The following is a 22,896-nucleotide window of genomic DNA, read 5'->3' on the forward strand; positions in this document are numbered from 1 at the left end:
CATGCAAGCGAGTGCTATTCTACCTTTGCCATAATATACATAGTGGCAGCAGAGGTCAACACGCACCTGCAACTTTTTGACACACAAGATACTGTTAGTTTCTGTTCTTATCACTGAGGAGCTGCTGGATGTCACAGGACTCTGTTTACATTCCAGAGACCTTCCAGTCTCACGGGAAAGGGAGACGGGATGTGACGTTAGTGGTTTCCTGTTTCCTTTGTTCCTTTGTTCGGTTGCTCTCTGCTTTCACAGGGAGAAGATGGTATATTTCTTTGCTCTCTACGTAGCTAGAAAATAAAGCATAGCAATGTACCTCATACTATCTCATCCTTCCGCGTGCTGTTTTGATGCTCTGCTGGGACGATGTGCCTGAGGCCTTATCAAAGGATCAGGTCATCAATTAATCGTCGGGAGGCGATTCCGAAAACGAGCCTTATCAGCTCGGTCGAACGGAGATTCTGACAGATACATTAAAATATATTTTCAGCTCTTAATAACATAAGAAAACCTACAATATTAAGGGAACTTCATATTTCGAGGAGTAACTCCCAATGTAATGAAATCTGGAACTAGCATAGCACAAGTCCACTCCTGAAATGGAGCTTCTTCCTCTCCTCCCCTTTCTGGCCCCTGGTGTCCTCAAAAATCTGTTCCAGAGGAATTGGGGACCCTCTGGAGCAGACTTTGAGGACATACGGGGAGGCAGAACAAGAAGAGGGAAAAGAAGAATCAAAAGTCATATTGCATAGGCATATCTTCATTGCACAAGTAGGCAGATACTGGATGCAAGTGGATCATTGTGCAGATGTTTTCACAACAAACACAACAGTTCAAAAAGTATTTATTACACTAAAGATTCGGACATCCTGTGGGAAGGTAGAAATGCATCAGCTGGGTATAGCAATGCAGATTTCATTTGACATAATCTGACTAATTTGCTCAGTAGAGATTGTTTATTCACAGTAAGCCTTACGATCAGCTTATCACAAGGCAAATGAAAGGTTCATACAGAAAACATAGTCAAATAGTCTCAAGTATTTTTTAAAATGCCCTACATGAGTCACATTCAAAATTTGTGCATCTAATTCTAAAAGGTTATCACAGAATACTAAAAATTCACAAAACAGTAGTTTCTTTTGATTATTCTTTACTCGAATATGAGCAAATGCCACTTCCACAAGATTAAAATAGTTTCTGTTTTTATAGTAATAAATCTGATGATAATTTACTTGTGCTTTGGCAGCAAATTTATAAATAAATAAAGCTGAATTTATTTACACAACTAAAAATAACCAAATTTTTTAACACCCACCGTACAAAATAATAAGTACCTGGAAACATGTGTAAAAAAGAAGAATTAGAAGAAGATTAAATAACTTCCCTGAAATTATTCTGAAATACCCACACTGAGAAATAGAAAATGGTTATCTTAATTTCCGGTGCATGCTGTGGAAACCATGTTAGCATATCTCCAGTGGAATTACAGGAAACAGAATGAAAACCTATGCATTTAATTATTCTAGTCTCAAACTGCAGTTATAGGCTGCAACCCTGAGCATGACTGAACATGTGATTATTTAGGTTTTGGGTACTCATTTTGATCATCTGCAGGTAGGAGATCTTACTATGGAGATTTGTACTGAAGTCTAGTAGGCTTATTATTGTCAAACTACTGGATTTTTAAATAGAAACTTGATGAATACAAGTAAGGACCCTCCTTCAGGAACTTTATTACCACAATAAAAGCAACAAAAAAATCAGGAACTTTGCAAACAAATTCTTTTATAAAGTGCTTATGAAATCTACAAACATGATCAAAATTAATTTAAAAAAACCGAAATCAATACACATTCTACCGAAAACAAAGGGGGGGGAACCACCCTTGTGCATTAAATAAAAAAAATATGGAAGTGCCTTTTTCGTAAGTAGTTTGGTCCAGTGCAGTTCTTAAGAAAAACAAAACTTGTTTTCCACAAAAAGAAAGGAAGGATTTTTAATCCTGTAGAGGGGAGCAGGGAGTGTTAATACCCTAAAAGCACCAAATCCATATATTCTTCAGCAACAAATGTTCTTCATATAATCCCACATAATCCATACATTTATAATTAGTTAAGTGCAAAAACAAAAAAAATCACCTATTTCTTATATATTCACATCAGTTGCAGCACAAAAAATTGGGAGGGGGAGAGAGAGATAATTAGTGCAACAAATTCTGTTTCCCTATTCTTCAGTGCAAACACTTTGTCTTATTCCCATCTTCCAGATTCAGAAGTTTGAAGGATGGCCATATGGATTCACACCTTGCTGTGGCTGGTTACCTAGGAAATGGGGGTGGAGGAGGGAGAACATGCCCAAATGTTAAAATCCTGTGCCAAGTTACTGAAGTCAATGAGATTTAATGCCGGGTTAATGTGCAGAGGAGCCCCACTGATTTCAAAAAGAACGTATTGGCGAGTTTAGATAAACTGGTGGCAAACAGTACCCAAACCAAATACATTACAACTCTGCGTTTTCGGTTATTTAATGGGGAATAGAGGTCACTGAACAACTCTCAGCACCCTTAAACTACAGTTCCCTGAAATCTTTTGGGGGAAAGCCATGACTGTTTAAAGTGGTATCAAGGCATTTGAAACCTATGGCGTGAAAGTGCCTTAGCTTCAACAGCCACCTAGAATCACACCTAGTGGTGATCCTACAAACGAACATTTCAATGGACCATATTTCCCATGAATGTGATGGATGTCTTATCCATCGGGATGTCTTATCACTAACAAAAATCTCCATCAAGTGTAAGGTCTGACCATCAAAGCCCTGTTGCAAACAAATGGCACCTGAGGATGCTGTGTCAGAGAGTTGCTGCCACAGAATTATGATAAATGTAAAGCAGGGCAGTTGAACATGTAGCCCATGACACTGGCCATCACCCATGTTTTGTGGTTTGTCATGTGCTTGACAACCTCACCCTGATTTGATTTGATTTTTTGCAGTGCCAAACAGGTAGCAAAACCAAGGACTGCTACATATGGCTGGTAATGGCTTGATCTGTAGAAGTTGTGTGATTTAGAACCAAAAAATCAGCACATTTCGTGGCTTGCAAGTGTCTGGTTTCACTGCCCTGGCTTCCCTCCTTATAAAGTACAGGCAACTCCCAGTTTAGGCACATCCAAATGATGCACAATTGCACATACACGCATGGCACCAAATCTGGAAGTAAGCCCATGTCGTCATGAAAAGGGGGACAGCAGGAGTGGTGGAATGGGGCGAAGCTGGGCAGAATGGGCTTTTGTGTGCTCTGATGACACATGTAGAGGTCTGGAACGGAAGCTCCTCCACAAAACTAGGATTGCCTGTACCAATTCCTCTCCTTTGGGAACTGTAGCCCTGGAGAAGTGCAAGTTACTCAGTTGCTTCTCTCACAAACACTTGCCAGTTTAACCAGTTTTAAAAGTTTGACCAACTATTTTGGGTGTGAGTTATACAACTTAGATGTACATCCGTGGCAGATCATATCCAGTACCCAGACCTACCCCTACTGATCAACAGCATCCATGCACGTGGCAATTTTCAGGTTATAGGCCTTATCACAAATTAAACTACTTTAAACCAGAACTGACTATATCAATATTTATTACTTGCGGAAAGTTAACTGGCAGAAAATGTACTTCCCAGCTGTAGAAACACAAAATACTTTATCCAGTGCTGCATACTTACTTGACAGCTGTTTTTGGAGTTGTCTGACGAGGGCAGCCGTCTGTTGCTGCTGTTGTGTCTGCTGCAAGCCTTGTCTTGGAAACTGCAATATTCAACACCAGAAAAAAAAATCAGCAACACACTAGCAGGTATACCTACAATGCCTGCAATGTATTCTTGCCAGCCAGAGAAGGAAGATGCCACTTATGAGAGTAATAAGAAATAACCCTTTCATTCTAGTCTAGCTTGCACATGAAATCTGTGACTGAAACCAAATTTCTCTTCTCCTCCCCTTGGAGGAATCCATGTGAAACAATTGGCTTGGCCTGGTCGACCAGGCTTCCAATCTCAATTCAACTGGGCCACACCTGTTTTGGTGAAGATATTGCTGTGTAGAACAGCTTGGGTGTAAGAATCATGTGAGTGAAGAGGCAGCCCTCTTTTACTCACAGGAAAATGCAATATAAAAACATACCTTCCAACATTTCTCTGATGAAAATAGGGATGTCCCATTCCATAATGATGATTTTACTATTTATACCCCACACATCTTACTGGGTTGCCCCAGCCACTCTGGGCAGCTTCCAGTATATATAAAAACATAATAAAACATTAAACATTAATAAAAACTTCCCTATACAGGATTGCCTTCAGACGGCTTAGGGGTCGGATAACTCCATATCCTCCAACATTTCTCCCATGAAAATAGGAACATCCTAAGGAATAGTGGGACATTTGGGGATCAAATCAGAAACTGGAACGGCTTAACTAAATCGGGGGTATACCTGGAAAATAGGGACACTTGGAGGGTCTGTAAAAGAGGGCTCAAAACTCAGCTCCCACTTTACAACTATGTATCAGATTAAGGCATCAGCAAATCCAATGCTGTTCAGGTCTGTCATTGCTGGCTCCAGCCATGAACCTGAGAGGGAAGTGGTACAGTGTCTTGCCATCTCTGTCACACAACTGCAAAACTTCTCACATTCTCAGCTGGAAGCAGAAAGTGGTGGTCTTAAGAAAGAAGCCAGGCAGGTAGGGGCTGGCTGAGGGCAAACTGAGGTTGATGGGGTAGTGCCTCATTTGTCCTAAGGACAAGCCTACACTGAATTTGGAGACACTGGATTTAGAGACAGGTAGTTGCAAAGAATTCTCTTGGACACTGCATGAACCACCACCACCACCACCACCCCCCGTATTAGTTTCTCCAAACAAGTCCAAGAACCTAGAAGGGGAGCCAGGGATGGGGGGAAATAGGACTGACAACTCAGGATGACAGGAGGAAAGAGAAAGATTATGCCAAGATGTTGCGATGCCATCATGAATCAGAAAACCTTGAAAACCCATGTTTTCTCCAGAGTACTGGACTTGGGGAGCTGACTCCAGCCCAGTTGTTCAGCACTGTACAGACAATATGCTAAGTTAACAGTGATACACAGTGGGCTCCTTAAAAAGCACCACAGAGCTGTAAGGTAAAAAAAACCCCCGCAGCTAGACTGGCTTTAACCAGCTGGGGTGAACTGCCCTTCTCATCAACAGATGGTCCTGATTCCTGACAAGGGGTCATCTTTTAAACCATTTAAAGAAAGCTTACCAGCCTCCACATACTCCAAGGGTGAACAATAAATGTACATAAAACAAAATTCTTCTCCCCTCCTAGTAAGAATTCACAGATCCACAGATTTCTATGGACAAACCTTCAGGTCCTTCAGACATTATATCCTATGTAAAGTATGATGGTGGTGGTGATAAAACTTCACACATGCAATACTGACAACAATATAACATTTGATGCTCTGTGCCTTAGATGTTTAGCCAACAATCTGAATGACCCTGGCATGAAACCACACATGTATTTTGGAGTGCTGGAATAAGGGATCACTTGTTACTCTTTTCTATTTTGTTTTCTAAGAAAGAAAATTAGAAAGTTCAAGCTTTAGCATATTTTTCCTATGTTCATTCAGAAGATAATGGATCCCTCTGGAATTGTTCTTTCAAGTTGTTGGAGGGTTCAGCAACTGGAGCTGTGTTCCCAGTATTTTGTTGGAAGTTTAGAAGCCTACATTCTCATCTAGCTAATAATATTTTCCATACATCCAAATAATAAATTATACATTCATATTCCTTCAGTTATACAAAGGCAATGTTCAGCTGCTGGAGGCATGTGAACATATAATGAAGCTGATAATGAAAATAAAACCCACTCTATATCAGGTATCATGTATGCAAATGAACTTTAAAGGGGAAATGCATGCTGAGTTTGAAAAGAAAACAGATATTTCAGTAAAAATAAAGCTAATATAAGACAGTACAAAGGGTTCTCAGGTGGAAAGACTAGCTAGTATACATACATACCTCTTTCATTAGAGCATGTTTGATCCTTTTGCATGTCAGTCTCTACCATGCAGCCCAACTGTGCATGAAATGTGTGCATGCATGAGAGTCAGCAGCCTTTATGATTAATGTTATGCAAACTGCTGGAGCTCTCAAGCATTGTTCACTCACAGTCTCACTGAGCCATGGATGTTGTAGTGTTGTTGAGCAAAGCAGGCTAACCTGATTCTGAAGGACCAGAAGATCCCTTCCATAGAAATCTGTGCCCTTTGCACTCAGAATATGAATTTCATGAAATTCTGATTGAAGGAACCGTTTCTATAAAATGTACTTGCTGTCCTATACCTCCTTATTTAACACAACATAGATGTGGATAATAACACAGTCCTGTTATGTCCAACCATCAGGGAAACACCCCCAATCCCAGTTACATTATTTCTGGGATATGTAATTCTTGCTGCATTATACCTTTCCTGAAACCCCGAAGTAAAACCTGATAGATTATATTTTGGCTATAGAATTGGTGAAGATTTATTAAAATAACAGTTTAACGATAAAAGTTTGACGGAGACATAAATTAGATTTGAAGCTTGTTCGTTGCAAGTAACCTGCCAAATGCTTTAAAAAGAGTTCTGCTGCCCTGACAAATAAATGGAAACTCTGTCTAATGCCTGTTTACCATATGTTATCCCCGTAAGTCTAATATACAGATTTGCTTTATCATTCTTGAGAATTACAGTTTTCTCTGGACATCTTCAGAATTGCATTTTTCGTTATTGGGTACAGATCAGTAGGGAGGCCGGCATGACAACTTAATGGAAAAAAAAGTATTTTTACTATTTTACAGCGGGCCAAAAATAAATACAAAATGCAAAGAACATTTGTATCTTAAAACTACAACATGTGCCTAATGTGCTCTTTTGGTTTGATTTACTGCCTATGTTTAGGCAGTTGCCATAGATGTGTTAAGTTTTCAGGATGAATAAATTCACGTCCTGAAATTTAAAGTTAGATATTTCAAGGGCTTTGAACTGCCTCCACAAATTCTTTCCAGTGGCTTTTCAAGCAAATGAGTAGGGGGAGGGGGCTCAGTTTTAATGCTTGAACTAATGCTATATAAATCAGGGGTTGCCAGGGGGCCCTCTAGTTATTCTTGGACTACATTGCCCATCATGCGTGAACACTGGCCATGTTGGATGATACCAGCTGAAATCCAATCCTATATGTAGGATTAACAACAAAATATCCAACCCCACGTGCCATTTTTCTGCCCAGTTTTTGGGTGCGGTACTTCCTTGTCTCTGGCAACATGTTAAGTGGCTACTCTACCTGAGGGAACTCAGCTCCACTTGGTGGAACTCATATGAGACATTTCACCCCTGTGTCCCAGGTTTTCTTGTGATGCCGTACTTGTTAGAATTCCTGCTCTATGATTGCAGTCATGGGACTGTTGTCTTTCACATGACGGTATATGTTTTGACTCCACAGAGTGGGAAGTGACGGACACAGGATGTTTGTGTTACTGTGTTCCATGAAGTGGGACTATTGTCCTTTGTTCTTTCTCTCTTTGCTGTCTGATGCTACAGAGAGAGGGAGCCATGTTGCAGTGCTCCGTGTGTGTTTATATGTAAATAAAGTAGATTAGCCAAAATGCTGAGTTGCTGAGGTCTGTCACACGCAAGTTGCGCAAACTCTGCGGATCCCTAAGTGTGCCGGTGTCGGTTGGCATCGGTCGCTGTGATGTTCGGGCTGAAGCAAGCTTATGAAGCTCCCGAACGATCGACCAGGAGGGAGAGAACATGCCAGTCGGGCATGTGTCTCTGCCAGGGTCCTACTCGAGTGTAGGCCGAACTCCTGACAGTACTGACATTGTCCGGTATCTGCATGCCCCCTTTCCCACCACACATATGCCAGAGTGAACAAGGGGTCCTTTTCACAGTATAAGCTCCTACAAACAATAGACATATTATTTTACACAAGTAAAAGGATTATGGAACAGAACCCCCAAACCTTTCAATGTCAGCCAGAACCGTTCCCATAGGCAAGCAGGGCAGGGAAACCCCTGCATTCCTTAAACTCCAATTTTATATTCAGCAGAAAGCTACCTTCTACACTAATCTATGTAAAGACTGCAGCTCAGCTTTGAATAAAAAATAAAAATGGAAGAGTCCAGAAGTGGGTTGGGTTGTTTAACAAACCTATGTGAGATAGGTGGGATATTAGAACAGGACAACCAAGACCCAGGAAAGAGGAGAAGGCAGCAAATGGTAGCCTAAAGGGCTTCTGGTAGGACAACGAATACCAAAAAAACCTTTAGATCAGATAGGTCACTCTGCAATTTTGCTTATTTGCCTTACCTCAGCTATCATTACAATTGACCGACTGCAACTGATAAGGGCATTTTGGCATCGGAAATACTTTAACCATGTAAATAATAATAATAATCTAATGGTTAATAACTTGTTCCAAAATTATACATTGAAATATGTACACTTCTGTTGGGAAAGCAGGACTTAGAGGAGCAGATGAAGTGGTTAGATGCCCAAACCTACCTACTCACATTGGATTAGTGCTTTATAGCTTTGCAAAACAGATTGATAGAACAATCAAAACAAAGCTATCAAATAGACAACGGAAAAACAACTACAAAGAAAGATGCCAATGAGAACGTAATTTATCCTTTCAATACAGACAAATAATGCAGTCTCTGAAATAGCGCAGTGACCGTGGGCACGGAGGCAGAGAAAGGTGGGGCCTCTAGTCTTAAATTCTCTACTACAGTCATACCTCGAGTTATGTTTGCTTCATGTTGCATTTTTCTGGTTACGAACATGGCCAACCCGGAAGTGTTTACTTCCAGGTTCGCCGCTTTGCACATGTGCAGGAGCAATTTGCGTGCGTTGTGCATGCACAGGAGCACTCTATCGCGTCACGCGCAGAAGCGGCGCTCTACTTACAGACTTTTCCGGGTGCGAACGGCACCCCAGAATAGATCGTGTCCATAAATAGAGGTACCACTGTATTTAATTTAGCTCTGTTTGCACAAGCTTGGTTCTTGTTTCCCAACTGGTGATGCAATTCTATGTGCTTGAAAGAATATATTATCCTCAGGAGGAAACTAAACCAATATAACAACTAATTGAAAAGTTCCAGTTCAGCCTCCTTTGCTTCTGCTGTAGGTTTAGGAGCACAAAGCTGCAAAAGTTTGAAGGTTCGAGGACTCTTGCCTCGTAGAGTGATTTCTTCTTTTTTTTTTTTTGTAAGGTATTTATTAAGATTTTATAAACAGACAAAAGTTACAAAATAAAGAATAAGAAAAAAAAGAACAAGAAATAAGAACAATACAAGAATACAAATGAAAAATACAAAATGCGTAAAAAATAAATGGTAAATAAAAGAGCACAATTAAAAACAAATCAATCTTTTCATGTCTTAAGTTTCATTTACATATTTTCCTGACCTCCTCACGCCTCCCTTTTTTGTATTCCAGTTTGCATAGTTAATTCAGCAAATCCTTACCCTCTTTGTTTTTATCTTAATTATATATCTTAACATATTGAACTTCATATTTTCATCTAATTATCAATCCTTTTTTACATATTCTTTTAACTTTGTTACTAAAGCCATCTCATTTCAATCCTACATCATTTTAACATTCATTAATTTTACAATGTTTCTGCAAATAGTCTTTAAATTTCTTCCAATCTTCTTCCACCAACTCTTCTCCCTGGTCTTGGATTCTGACATTGAACAGTGCTCTTCTGACAATATGGTTTTTAAATGCTTTATGTGCTTTAACCTTGTCGTACCACAAATATGCATGCCACCCAAAAACATTATTAAAACCTTCTAAATCCAAAATGTCTGTGTTCTCAAGAAGCAGCCATTCTTTCAACCAGCAAAATGCTGCTGATTCATAAAGTTTAAGGTCTGGCAGGGCAAATCCACCTCTATCCTTTGCATCAGTTAATATTTTAAATTTTATTCTCGGCTTCTTGCCCTGCCAGACAAATCTAGAAATGTCTCTCTGCCACTTCTTGAAACAGTCCATTTTGTCCAAAATTTGCAATGATTGAAATAAAAATAACATTCTTGGCAATACATTCATCTTTATAACAGCAATTCGACCAAACAAGGAAAGCTTCAGATTTGACCATATTTCAAGATCCTTTTTCACTTCCGCCCAACATTTTTCATAGTTATCCTTAAACAGATTCACATTCTTAGCAGTCATGTTAACCCCTAGGTATTTTACTTTCTTAACCAGTGTTAAACCCGTCTCCTTCTGAAACCTCTCTTTCTCAATCGGTGTTAAGTTTTTCTCGAGAACCTTAGTCTTTAATTTGTTCAACTTAAATCCTGCTACTTGACCAAATTCCTGAATCAATTCTAATACTCTTTTAGTACTAGATTCTGGCTCCTGTACTGTCAATACTAAGTCATCTGCAAAAGCTTTAAGTTTGTACTGTTTAGCTCCGACCTGAATACCTTTGATCAAATGGTCCCTTCTAATCATGTTTAGCAGAACCTCCAGGACCGAAATAAAAAGCAATGGGGAAATTGGGCAGCCTTGTCGTGTCCCTTTCTCCATCTTAAATTCTTCTGTCACCACGTTGTTAACTATCAATTTAGCCTTTTGTTCTGAGTAGAGTGATTTCATTCTATGCAGTATTTATCACATAGGATTATACGAAGTTAGTTTAAATAATACTTTAAACTGGTCTAGTGATGGAAACGTGCAAGCAATTAGTGTTGGCAGGCATTTAGTGAGTCTGGACAAGGCAAAGAGCAAAATAATGCTGTGACAGCTGGCATTCACACTAGTAGGATGAGGATGATAGATGTTGTGTGTGCCTGAGCAGGATGAACCTTCCTTTGTGCTCTGGAAGCACATGTGATATCTCATAACTCAGTGTGAAATTTAGAAGCTCTCCGCTACTGATGAAATGGCACGGAAAATCTGTCACCCTGAATATATATTCAGTAGATGGAAGATGTGAAAATTCAGAATTCAGGGGAGATTTGGGAGAGGACCTCTGACCACTGGGCCACTACAACCCCTTGGTTACTTGAGCATGTGCAATAATTGCTAGCATGCCCCACCATCTATAGGAATCCAGCAAGCTACCATGCAAAGCCTCCAAAAAGCATGAGCAAACTTTAGGCAATTGAAAGGGGATGGCAGTTTCCCAACAAACCACTTATACTGTACTGGATATACTGCTTTTTGTTAAAAAAGGAAAAGAAAAAGTAGCTAGGGCCCAGAATGCTCCCTACTCCTCAACCTCTAGGATTTTCACCTCCAGTCTAACCAGAGAAAGCTGCTGATACTGTTCTCCACTTGTTCCTTCCAGTTGCCTGTATTCGTTTTTTTCTAATCACCTGTTGCTGGGTTTGAGAACTTGCTAATGAACCATGTCAGTAATTTCCCAGATACTTGTTTTGAAGGTTTCCTTCTCTCCGTACCCTGAGTTTGTCCTGGGAGTTATCACTTCTTCCTGGATAGATCTGTGAGTGTTCCAGAGTGTCTAATTTATTCTAGCCAGCTCCTCCTCATACTTTGTGAACGTTCTTCAAGTTTGCATTATATGACAGTGCTTGGAATTTATTATGCTCTTTTTTAATACACTGAATTCAGGGCTGTGGCAGTTATTTCGCTCTCCAGTCTTTATGAGTAGTGGTTGCAACATTTAACCGGAGATTTACTTTTCTGTTGTTCCTCAGCGTTCACAACTGTTTACAGATGTGTACATACAGTAAAAAATCATTGAAAATTCTTACAGATGATGTGTACACGAGACAGCTTGGGACTAGTTTACTTGAGGAATTGCTTTGTGCCCTTTGTGGCAACTTGACCGCTTCCATCTACAGAACTGCTGCTAAATGTGGGCAAGGGCTTGAGTTTTCAGTATGGCAGCACTGGAACTCCCAATTTATTAACTTTAGGCAGGAGTCCTCACTGCTTTAGATGCCTGTTTCAGCAAGCCAATCTGGACATGTAAGCAAGTTATGCATATCTTTTGTCTTAAAAAAAAAAGTAGAGTGATACTCATTTTAAATTGCTCTGTGTACATTGCTTAGAGATTCTTTGATTAAGTGGTTTATAATTTCTTCTAAATAAAAATAAGTAAGTTCTCCTGTTCACCAGCTTCATTATCCTTCTTCAGCATGTTCTACTTCAATCCACAGAATCACTACGATTCAGTTTCGTGTAAGTTATTTTTTGTCGCAATACTAACTAGCTGTTTTCCATTACACTTGGGACTGTACACAGTCACTGTGCAACACAATGTTAATAATAACATACTCATAAAACTGTTTTGATAGTCTTGAAGGACTGGAAGTTACCAAATACATCATATGCAATTAGACTGTTAGGTAATCCCTGTGTTATGCTAATGTTGGGAAATGTCCTGTGAATATATTGAGGCAGTCCTTGCATATTTAAAAACTTGCAACGTATCTTTTACTGAAGTGCCTATACCGACTGGTACTAATTAAGATGAGAAACATGTTCAACAGATTGCAAATCTAATTTCTTTGTACCATCACAGGTAATCTGATTTTAAACATCTTAGTTAAGCCAGGTAAAAGCTGTAGCAGAATTCACAGCTATACTATCCACCAGAGGGAGTCTTTATGCAAGTATTACACAAAACAGGCTAGCAGTATTAGAAAGCATTTCCTTTGTACTGTAAGGCAGAGGTTTTCAACATTTTTGGGTCCATGGCTCCCTTGACCAACTACATTATTTCTGCGGCACCCCTGTGGGGCTCAGGAGCCCAGTTATGTCACCCCTTGCCTGCAGAGCCGGCAGCCCCTCACTCTTTTTCAAACACCCTCCCTTGTGGAGGGTTCCCTCAGCCTCCTCTCCTCTCCCCTCTCCTTGGGAGTCCTCTGGGCAGCCGCTGCTGCCGCCCCTGGTCTCTCAGCTGCCCCACTGCAAAGAGAAGTGCCTCCTCACACTGCCCCACAGGGGCCTGTGAAGCACCCCCTTGCCAGCCTTTGATCAGCCTGGGGAGCTTGTAGCCAGGGCTGCTGCAACGAACATCTTTGCAAGCCTTTGGGAGTCAGAGACGTGAGAGGGGTATCAGAGGAGGGAGGGAAGGAAAGAGGGACAGAGGCCAGTGTTGTCCACAGAACCGCTGACCATTATTCAAGGCACCCCAGGGTGTCACGACACACTGGTTGAAAATCACAGCTGTAAAGAAATGTTGAAGAATCATGCACCCTAAAGTTAGGTGCATACTATTGAAAACAGTTGTATTGCTACTTATACCAATGCTATATTAATAAATATAAAATCCACAATTTCCACTAGGTGATTCACTCTGCCTTCCTGCAAACCAAGGTCATCATACCTGATCATTTTTGATACTTACGGAGCATGACTTCCCTTATCAACCCTGCACTTGCTCTCCAAGAACCCAGAAATTGATGGCAGGGATAAGGAAAGTTACTTAGCTACTTTCCCCATGTTGTCCAGCAGTACAGGGCCCCCAAAACAAAAACTATTATTAAGACGTCCGCTTACCAAAGGTTGCTGAGGGTGCATTGCTTGGAGACTAAGCACCTGCTGCTGTCCTTGCTGCTGCTGCTGCTGCTGCTGCTGCAACTGCAAAAATATGGCCAATGTGACTATAATACTACCTATGATGCTGTCATAGAAAGCAATAACAAAGTTGCCTTTAAGAACAAATGGATGTTGCTTTCAATAAGCTGTGCTCATGAACTGTGATAATATATTTTAAGGTTCCCTTCACCAACAGCTTGTTATACTTTGAATTTCTAAAACCTAGTGCAACTAGACAAACTTTCAAAACCATTTTCTCCCAGCAGATAAATATTCAATGCTTCCTTAACTACAGCCCTTGTCCTGTTATTTTAATTCAACTATATACATGTTTTCACAACACTCACTTTTATAGAAAATTGCTGAAGCCCTTTGGAAAAGGTCAGCTACACATCTAGCAACAATTTAAACAAAATCCTTTTTTTAGAGTAGGGGTGAGACTTGAGCTTACTTATTATTTTGACCCTTCTTTTCTATCTAAGAGGCTTATAAAATTAAGAGCAGTAAACGTAAATTTGAGAGAAGAAGACAGGCCCTAAGAAAGCAATGCAGACACACAAATATGAATAGGTGTGTAGCTAAATACAGTCATACCATGGAAGTTGAACGGAATCTGTTCCGGAAGTCTGTTCAACTTCCAAAACATTTGGAAACCAAAGAGCGGCTTCTGATTTGCTGCAGGAAGCTCTTGCAGCTAATCAGAAGCCACAGAAGCCCCATCAGATGTTCGACTTCCAAAAATAGTTCGCAAACCGGAACAGTCACTTCTGGGTTTGCGGCGTTCAGGAGCCAAAACGTTTGGGAACTAAGCTGTTCAAAAACCAAGGTACGACTGTAGTCTAGCGCATGGGCTTTGTATGCATAAGTGTCGGATTCAGTCCTTGGCATCTCTACTTAAATAATTTCAGGAAGAACAACTAAGGAAGGCTTCTGTCTGAGACTTTTGGAGGGCCACTAGCATTCAGACTACACAATTCGGGGCTGGATAGGACTAACGCCGTGGTTACATTCACACATCACAGTGAACCATGGCTTATGGATTACCAGGAATGAGCAGAGCACTCCCATTTTGCTCCTTCCTTACTCGTGAGCAGGACCAACAAACCTCGGCTTAGTCCTTGTCTGAACTGGGCATCACAGTTTCCTTCACTTAAGCTACAGGAAGTCAGGAACAAAATGTGGCTTCAGGCGGTAGTTTGTCTTGAGTGAAACAAACCGTGATTCCCAGTTTGGGCATAACACCAAGGAAAGTGATTTGTGTGTTCACAATAAGCTCTTAACTAGGGCATACTATGATATGTGAATACATCCAGTATCCTGGTGCTTAAAATTTCATGGAATAGTGCCCCCCGCATAAACACACAGTGACACGAAGGCGACAATTTTCAAACCTGAAGGAGTCTCTGTTGTCGAATTTGTTGTTGTCTCTGTCTCATCTGTTCCTGAGGCATCTGAACTGAGTTAAGGTTTGGGTGGGAAGCTGTGGCTGGCATAGCATCGAGTGGCCCTCCAACCAAGGGATTCTGCTGCAAAGGCTGATGACTCAATCTGAGCAAAAAGAATTGACCGCACATCATTTACAGTTGTGAAAATAAAATGAGAGCCTGCCAGTTTTAATTTTCTAGACTTGCACGTTAAATTGAAACTCCAGCAGGGTATCAGCAGCCAAATGAAATATGACTGAAGGCTGCTGAAAGTAATAAAGATAGATAAAATGAAGAAAAATGCAAAATAAAGCTTCTCATCAGAGTCAAAATATATAAGCATCTTATTAACATTTTGATTTTTATATTCTTATATACTGCAATCTTTACTGATTTTTTAAATAGTTCTAATTATTGAAAAACTATACACTAGAAACAGTCGCAATGTGAACTTTCAGAAATGGAATGAAATCCAAATAACGTTGTCTTTTATCTAAACTAAAAAGTCAGAAAAGCTGCAGCCTTTCTTCATAGGGGAGCATTTTGGTTGCCCTTTTCTGAACCTCTTCCAGCTTTATAATATCCCTTTTTTAGGTAAGGATTAGGATTCAGTTTAACCTGCTGACACTCACCAAACTGGGAGGGGTACCTAACGCAGCACAAGACAGAATCATGATTCAATAGGACCTTAACAAATAGGAGAACTGGGCCAAAACCAACAACATGAATTCCAATAGGGACATATGTAAGGTTCTATATGCAGGCGACGCGGGTGGCGCTGTGAGGGACGCGGGTGGCGCTGTGGGTAAAAGCCTCAGCGCCTAGGACTTGCCGATCGAAAGGTCGGCGGTTTGAATCCCCGCGGCGGGGTGCGCTCCCGTCGCTCAGTCCCAGCGCCTGCCAACCTAGCAGTTCGAAAGCACCTTCGGGTGCAAGTAGATAAATAGGGACCACTTACCAGCGGGAAGGTAAACGGCGTTCTGTGTGCTGCGCTGGCTCGCCAGATGCAGCTTGTCACGCTGGCCACGTGACCCGGAAGTGTCTGCGGACAGCGCTGGCTCCCGGCCTATAGAGTGAGATGAGCGCACAACCCTAGAGTCTGGCAAGACTGGCCCGTACGGGCAGGGGTACCTTTACCTTTACCTATATGCAGGCAGGAAGAACCAGCTGCACAAACATAAGTTGGGGTACACCTGGCTTGCCCATAGAGCACGTGAAAAGGATCTGTGGGTCTCAGCAGACCAGAAGTTTAACATGAGTCAACAGTGTGATGCAGCGGCAAAAAAAGTGAATGCTATTCTAGGATGCATCAACAGAAGTATAGTGTCCAGAATGAGGGAAGTCACAGTACCGCTCCATTCTGCATTAGTCTGGAATACCGTGTCCAGTTCTGGGCTCCACAATTTAAGAAGGATGCTGATAGGTTGGAACGCATGCAGAGGAGGGCGAGAAGGATTATCAGGGGTCTGGAAACCAAGCCTTATGAGGAACAGTTGAAGGAGTTGGGTGTATTTAATCTGGATAAGAGGAGCCTGAGAGGAGAGCCAAAAATCTAAAGGGCTCTCACGTGGAAGTTAGAGCAAGCTTCTTTTGTCCCGCTCCAGATGGTAGACCTGAACCAATGGCTTCAAGTTACAGGAAAAACCAACTAAACATCAGGAAGATCTTTCTCACAGTAAGGTTTGACTGTGGAACAGATTCAGAAGGTGGTGGACTCTCCTTTATTGTAGGTTTTTAAACAGAGGTGGGGTGGCCATTTGTCATGGATGCTTTAGTTGAGATTCCTGCATACCTAGGGGTTGGGACTAGACCTCAGGGTCCCTTCCAACTCTACAATTCTATGATTCTCTATAGCAGGGGGATTACACTGAATCAGGAGACTGCATGAGACTTCATCAGTCTGCAGTGACAAGGGTGTGCTAGATGAAAAAATTGAAGCTTTTAATCTCTGGATTATATTGCTGTGTGAAGAATTGCCACATCTCCCCCAAGAAGTTCCAAAATGCTTTGATCATATACCTCTGTGGAAATGCAATCAGTGTTGAGCAAATGCAGAGAAATAAAATAGGCACATTAGGGATTTACTTTCAATTTAAATGCTATTATACTTAAATGCAATTATAAGCTTTGCAGGATAGAATTTGCCAATGAAGATCTTTTCAAGATTGCCTGTACATTTTGCAACTGCCTGGATAAATTAATATTTATTGAATATGTGTAGAAGCAATTAGAGAATGTCAAGGATGTGCAATTTTTGCTTTAAAAAGGTAAAGGTAAAGGACCCCTGACAGTTAAGTCCAGTCGTGAACGAATCTGGGGTTGTGGTGCTCATCTCACTTTACTGGCCGAGGGAGCCGGCATTTGTCCGCAGACAGTTTTTCCGGGTCATGTGGCCAGCATGACTAAGCCGCTTCTGGCAAACCAGAGCAGCGCGTGGAAACACTGTTTACCTTCTCGCCTGAGCGGTACCTATTTATCTACTTACACTTTGACGTGCTTTCGAACTGCTAGGTTGGCAGGAGCTGGGACCGAACAACAGGAGCTCACCCCACCGCATTGATTCGAACCACCGACCTTCTGATCAGCAAGCCCTAGGCTCAGTGGTTTAGAAGGCAATGGTTTGATTTGATAAAATAGGATTATTGGGTTGGTTGGTTGGTTTGTTTGTTTTTAAAAAAGGAATGCCAAGTTGAAAATGGCAATGACATTGCAAGATCTTACTGTTGTCTATCACTCAGAAGGTTAAAGTAATTTTTGAAGAAATCACAGAAAAAGAACTGGACAAAACTGTTATTTGCTGCAACTGAGGTACAGCAGATTATGATTAACTGTTAACAATACAGACCATCTTTTCTATAACATGCAGTCATCCCAAATCATGTAGGAGCTACATATACACTAAAGCTCTGGTTGCAGTCTTCCCATCAGTAGCGGCCAGTGACACACCATGGCTGTCCCAGCTTTCCAACACAGTGGGCCACTGGCGTTCACTGAGAGGTAGAGGAGAGGGGCAAGGCAAAGGAGCTGGGCCCAGTGCAGCTCATCACAGCAGGAGTGGCAGTTTGGCTCCACTACCATGTGCCACACAGGGTCAAGCTCCCTGCGCCTCGTGTCTCCCTTCACCCTCTGAGTCAGCCCAGCAATCTGCTGTGCTGGGCAGCCAGGAGAGTAATGTACTCCACCTGTGCCACCTCACCAGCCACTACTGCTCCTCCTACTGCTGAATTCTTCATGGTAAGAGAGTATATTAGTGTTTTGAAAAAGGACTCCATGAATGCTTTGATAGAAGTCCACGTATAGGTGAAAATCTGAAAGCGTTTGCAAGCTTTATGTATGTAGACTGAGGTCTAGTATTCAGAGACAATGGGAGTCTTGAACTGCGGCAATTAAGATGGCTAATCAACATTGAAATCCATAGAATTTTTCAGTTCTTGAGTAATATCAACATGCAATTATATCACTTATCCATCTTGAGATTAATAATAAGAGGAGGAAAAGTCAACCATTATCCCACGATTTCCATCCTTGCAAGAATGCAGGGAATTATGTCATCATCGCTCACTAGTAATCCATTGGCTTAGTCTTGGCATTTTATACTTTCCTAAGAAACAAGACTACTTTCTTCTTCTTCAACAACAAAATGAAACATCTGTAGCATAAAGAAAGCCAAAAGTGTCCCCACAGCTGGCCCCATAGCCTCAGGGATGCTTTCAAGGAAGCACTGGAAGTTTGCACAAAGACTTTTAATAGCTATTACGGTTTCGGAAAAATGCTCTGTCGAGCCCTGCATTTTGAAACATTTTATTACAAAGGTCACTAATATGTATTCTAACTCTCTTTATAGGAACCAAAGGGTAATTCTAAGGGATAATTCATTTAACCAATTTTATTAGCTGAAGTTCTGACATATAAAAAGAACAACCAATCATCTGCGACATACCCACAAATGCGTTAGAAACTGCACCACAGAAGGTTTTAGTAAATTTATTCAAATCTACCCAAGTAGTAGTAGTAGTACTAATGGTAATTTATTTATACCCTGCCCATCTGGCTGGGTTTCCCCAGTCACTCTGGGCAGCTCCCAACAGAATATATAAAAAAGCGACACAACATCAAACATTAAAAGCTTCCATAAACAGGGCTGCCTTCAGATGTCTTCTAAAAGTCAGATAGTTGTTTATTTCCTTGACATCTGATGGTGTTCCAGAGGGCAGGCGCCACTACCGAGAAGGCCCTCTGACTGGTTCCCTGTAGCTTCACTTCTCGCAGCACAAATTTAAGGCCCAAGTTTAAAGGATTTGTAGGGATTTTCAGTGGGTGGGTATTTTCAAAGGCATTCATCAGAGGCCTAATCCCACGCAGCATGAGAATGAAAAGGAGCTACGCAACGTGTTGCAGATAGTAAAGATCGGCAAGAAGCAGCAAGATCTACTGAAATCTCAGCTGGGGCTATATATTATTTGGAGCCAATCAGGCTCTGGGGGATTTGTCACCCAGCATCAGAGGTTAGGCAAAATCCACAGCTTGTCAGCCCTTACAGATTGGTCAACTACATATACCTTCTTCCAGCATTTCGCAGACCTATTTTCAAAACTCTCTTTCCAAAGGTTATATACATCAAGGTATCAAAGGTCCTGATAAACATCTTACCGCTGGTTGCCTGTTAGAGGCTGGGGATAGACAGCTGCTTGCTGATGAATGTACCCACTCGGCTGTTGTTGTGTCTGCCGCAGCCTTTCCATCAGAGCAGGGTTCAAATGAGCTGCTTGATAGGCCCTGGAGTTGTAGGTAGGCGAAAGGACGATGCCTCCGGCCTGCTGTGATTGCAATGGCATCTGAGTGCTATACATTGTGTAGCCATGAGGAATAGTCTGCACGAAAAAGGGCAAGGCACAAGTTGCTTTGATTTCGATGTTTCTAAAAAAAGCTTGCCATTATCACTGTTTATTTATTTTTTAAACAAACAAACAAACAAGCAACACACCAGGATGACAAGGAATGTATATTGTGCTGTTACTTGAAATAGCAACCAGACACTTTAAAAAAATCCCCATAGTTTAATTATGCTTACTTTGAATTTGCTAGACTCAAATGGCAGCTGTACATATTTGTGGGTTTTGTATTATTCTACCTTTTCAGCACAGCAAAGGCTGGGCAATATACGATAAATGAAACCTCCAAGCTGCTGCTTTTATGCAGGGTGGCTTCCAGACAGAGGATGGACTGGCATGATTGTGGCAGCACCATTCCAGCTGGTTCACTTCTGCATAAATCACAGCTTTCGTGTAAAAGCATAAATTCACGCAAATAATATCTTCTGGCCACAAGGACATGGGGGCAAGGGCACGAGTTTCCCATCATCTTGCATGCAAAATGCCATCAGTGCTGATTAGCCCATATTTACTAAACTTATGAATGTCAGATTTTAGAATTGTGAAAGCTTCTTTTATTCAGGGTTATAAAGGGAGAGTCATGAAAGATCCCGCCCGTTTTAAAACCCCTCATAAAACCTGCAGGGTCGTATGCAACCAAGTTCTACTCAAGAGTTGAGCCACACCGAAATGAGTAGACCTAGTTTAGTCATGCCCATAAATTTCAGTATGTCTACTCTGAGTACAACGAACACTGAACACGACTGGATCTCAGTGTAAGGCATAGGCAAGGCCTTAGCACATCTTTTCCCTACACAGACCAATTATTATGTACCTGTGTCTGCTGTATCCCTGGATATTGCGGAAGCTGAGAAGCTGGCCGGATTTGTTGAGCAAAAAGAGCAGCCTGGTCGATAGTCGGACCCTGCAAAAAAATTACAAATTAAAAAAACATATTACTTATTGTAAATTTAAAGATTACATGTTTAGGGACACCCTTGTGAACAGTTCAGGCATTCAAGGCATTTTAAAATACAACCTAAGAACAGAAGTTGGTATGTTTCCAATATTTTTCTTTCTGAAGGCAAGTGATGCTGAGTTATGCATTATGTACATAGCTGAATTTCTTAACTGCATTTTTTTTAAAAAGGATGTCCCTTTGACCTTTTCTTCTTTCAACCCAGTTACTGAGGTGCTTTCATGCTTTCCTCCCAGAACATTTCCCTGGAGTGTTTAATCTCAGCAAAACAGCTATTCAGCCTGGTTGAATGACATTGGGCAAGGCTGGGGTGGGGTGGAGAAGAAGCCTGAAAGTCCTAGCCCTGCTGACTCTTCCAAACATCTTCCATCAGGAAACAGGAAGAAGCAGGGAGTCTTCAGAGGATGAGAGCAGTCCCTACGGAGCTCTGAAGGAATGACACAAGTGAGATGCAACACAAACACAAACATCAGCAGCGCGGAGAGAAGTGGCTGAGGAAACACGCTGCTGACCCTTTGGTCATTTTTATTTTATTTGATCCTGGGGATTTAAAGCTGAGGTGGTGATTTTAGGAAAGTGTGTGAGAGAAAAGACAAAAGATACTGAGAGGGCAAGTCAAAAAGATTCCAAGAACAAATGAGAGCAATATTAAGGGAGTCTCGCTCCACCTTGAAATCCTGAGTAACAAACCCTAAACAGTTTAGATTAAGAGGAATATCTGGCAAGAAAAACTGCCACCACTGGCAGGCACATTTTGAAAACACACAAGAGACAGTGAGAACAGAGGAGCAGTGCCATCTAGTGGCAGGAGGGGAAATAACTTCATGTGAGTTTGGAAATTTTAGTTCACATCTTCCCTCTATGGATTTGTGGGCCATGTACCATTAGCCGTTCCTGCCAACCTAGCAGTTCTAAAGCACGTCAAAGTGCAAGTAAATAAATAGATACCGCTCTGGCGGGAAGGTAAACGGCGTTTCCGTGTGCTGCTCTGGTTCGCCAGAAGTGGCTTAGTCATGCTGGCCACATGACCCGGAAGCTGTACGCCGGCTCCCTCGGCCAGTAAAGCGAGATGAGCGCCGCAACCCCAGAGTCGGTCACGACTGGACCTAATGGTCAGGGGTCCCTTGACCTTTACTTTACCATTAGCTTCAAGAGTTTGGCTTCTTTGCCATGGTATTTTTTTGAACTTACTAACTTGGAGCCAGATGATTTGATGTTACCAGAGTGGACTGTCCAAGAACACAGATGCAAGCAGGGTGCCCCCCAGGGGGAAGAAAGATCACCTAGTGCAGAACATGAACCCGTGGACACGAGTAGGACTGTCAGGAACCATGCTGAGCCTCTGGAGCTACAAAACTGATTCCATGCCCTCACCCTGGACACTGATTCTGAGCAAGAGGAGCAACTACAGCGGTTGCAGACCTCAGAACTCTCCGAGGTGGCGGTGGAAGGCACAGTGTACAGAATGATTCTGTCCACTCTCCAGAGAGAGGAGACATGTGGTTGTGGAAAGTGACTTCCTACAGGGAGGAAGTGACCAATAAAGTGAGTGTATAGGGAGCCTTGAGTGGAAGTGGTCATGGCCTCTTGGCTTTCATTATACCCAGGCAAGGGAAAGCTGAGTATACTTGGCCATGCACTCTAGACTTGAAGTAGGTTGATTTCAAAAAGCTTAAGGAACTACTGGGTGAAGGAAGACCCATGCTCAGAAATTCTTAAAGAAAAAGGAGTTCAAGGTGGATGGGAATTTCTTAAGAGGAGAAATATTGAAGGCACAGGTGCAGGCAAATCCAACAAGTGAGAAAAGTGGGAGGTATCTAAAGAAACCAGTGTGCCTGCAGATAACAGGTAAACTGAGATGTAAGAAGGGTATGTATAAGAAATGGAAGAAAAGGGAAATCATGAAGGAAGAGTATTCACAAGTTGCAGGGGGAAGGTCAGGCGAGCCAAAGCTCAGAATGAACTCGTGTTTGCGAGAGAAGTTAAAGATAAGTTTTGAAAAAGGTTTCTTTGGCTATGTTCAAACAA

The 22,896-nt window shown here is 41.7% G+C and overlaps 1 protein-coding gene across 6 annotated transcripts in view; it reads right to left on the reverse strand.

Moving 5' to 3' along the window:
• Nucleotides 1–825: 825 nt before the first annotated feature.
• The window catches only part of MED12L (mediator complex subunit 12L), a 180,406-nt gene continuing 158,335 nt past the window's right edge, over nt 826–22,896 (reverse strand). For 3 of the 6 annotated variants that reach the window (XM_083613020.1, XM_083613024.1, XM_083613022.1), the window contains 6 exons: nt 20,725–20,814; nt 19,669–19,889; nt 14,986–15,142; nt 13,556–13,636; nt 3,712–3,793; nt 826–2,318 (listed from right to left, as the gene is read on the reverse strand). In XM_083613020.1, the coding sequence (XP_083469146.1) occupies nt 2,266–2,318; nt 3,712–3,793; nt 13,556–13,636; nt 14,986–15,142; nt 19,669–19,889; nt 20,725–20,814 (684 nt within the window). In that variant the 3' untranslated portion in view covers nt 826–2,265. The remainder of the gene's footprint in view (nt 2,319–3,711; nt 3,794–13,555; nt 13,637–14,985; nt 15,143–19,668; nt 19,890–20,724; nt 20,815–22,896) is intronic. The other 3 variants (XR_014547948.1, XM_083613021.1, XM_083613023.1) reach the window with 3 other exon arrangements.

The sequence above is a fragment of the Podarcis filfolensis genome (assembly GCF_964270895.1).
Source record: "Podarcis filfolensis genome assembly, chromosome: 5".
Taxonomy (NCBI): Eukaryota; Metazoa; Chordata; class Lepidosauria; order Squamata; family Lacertidae; genus Podarcis; species Podarcis filfolensis.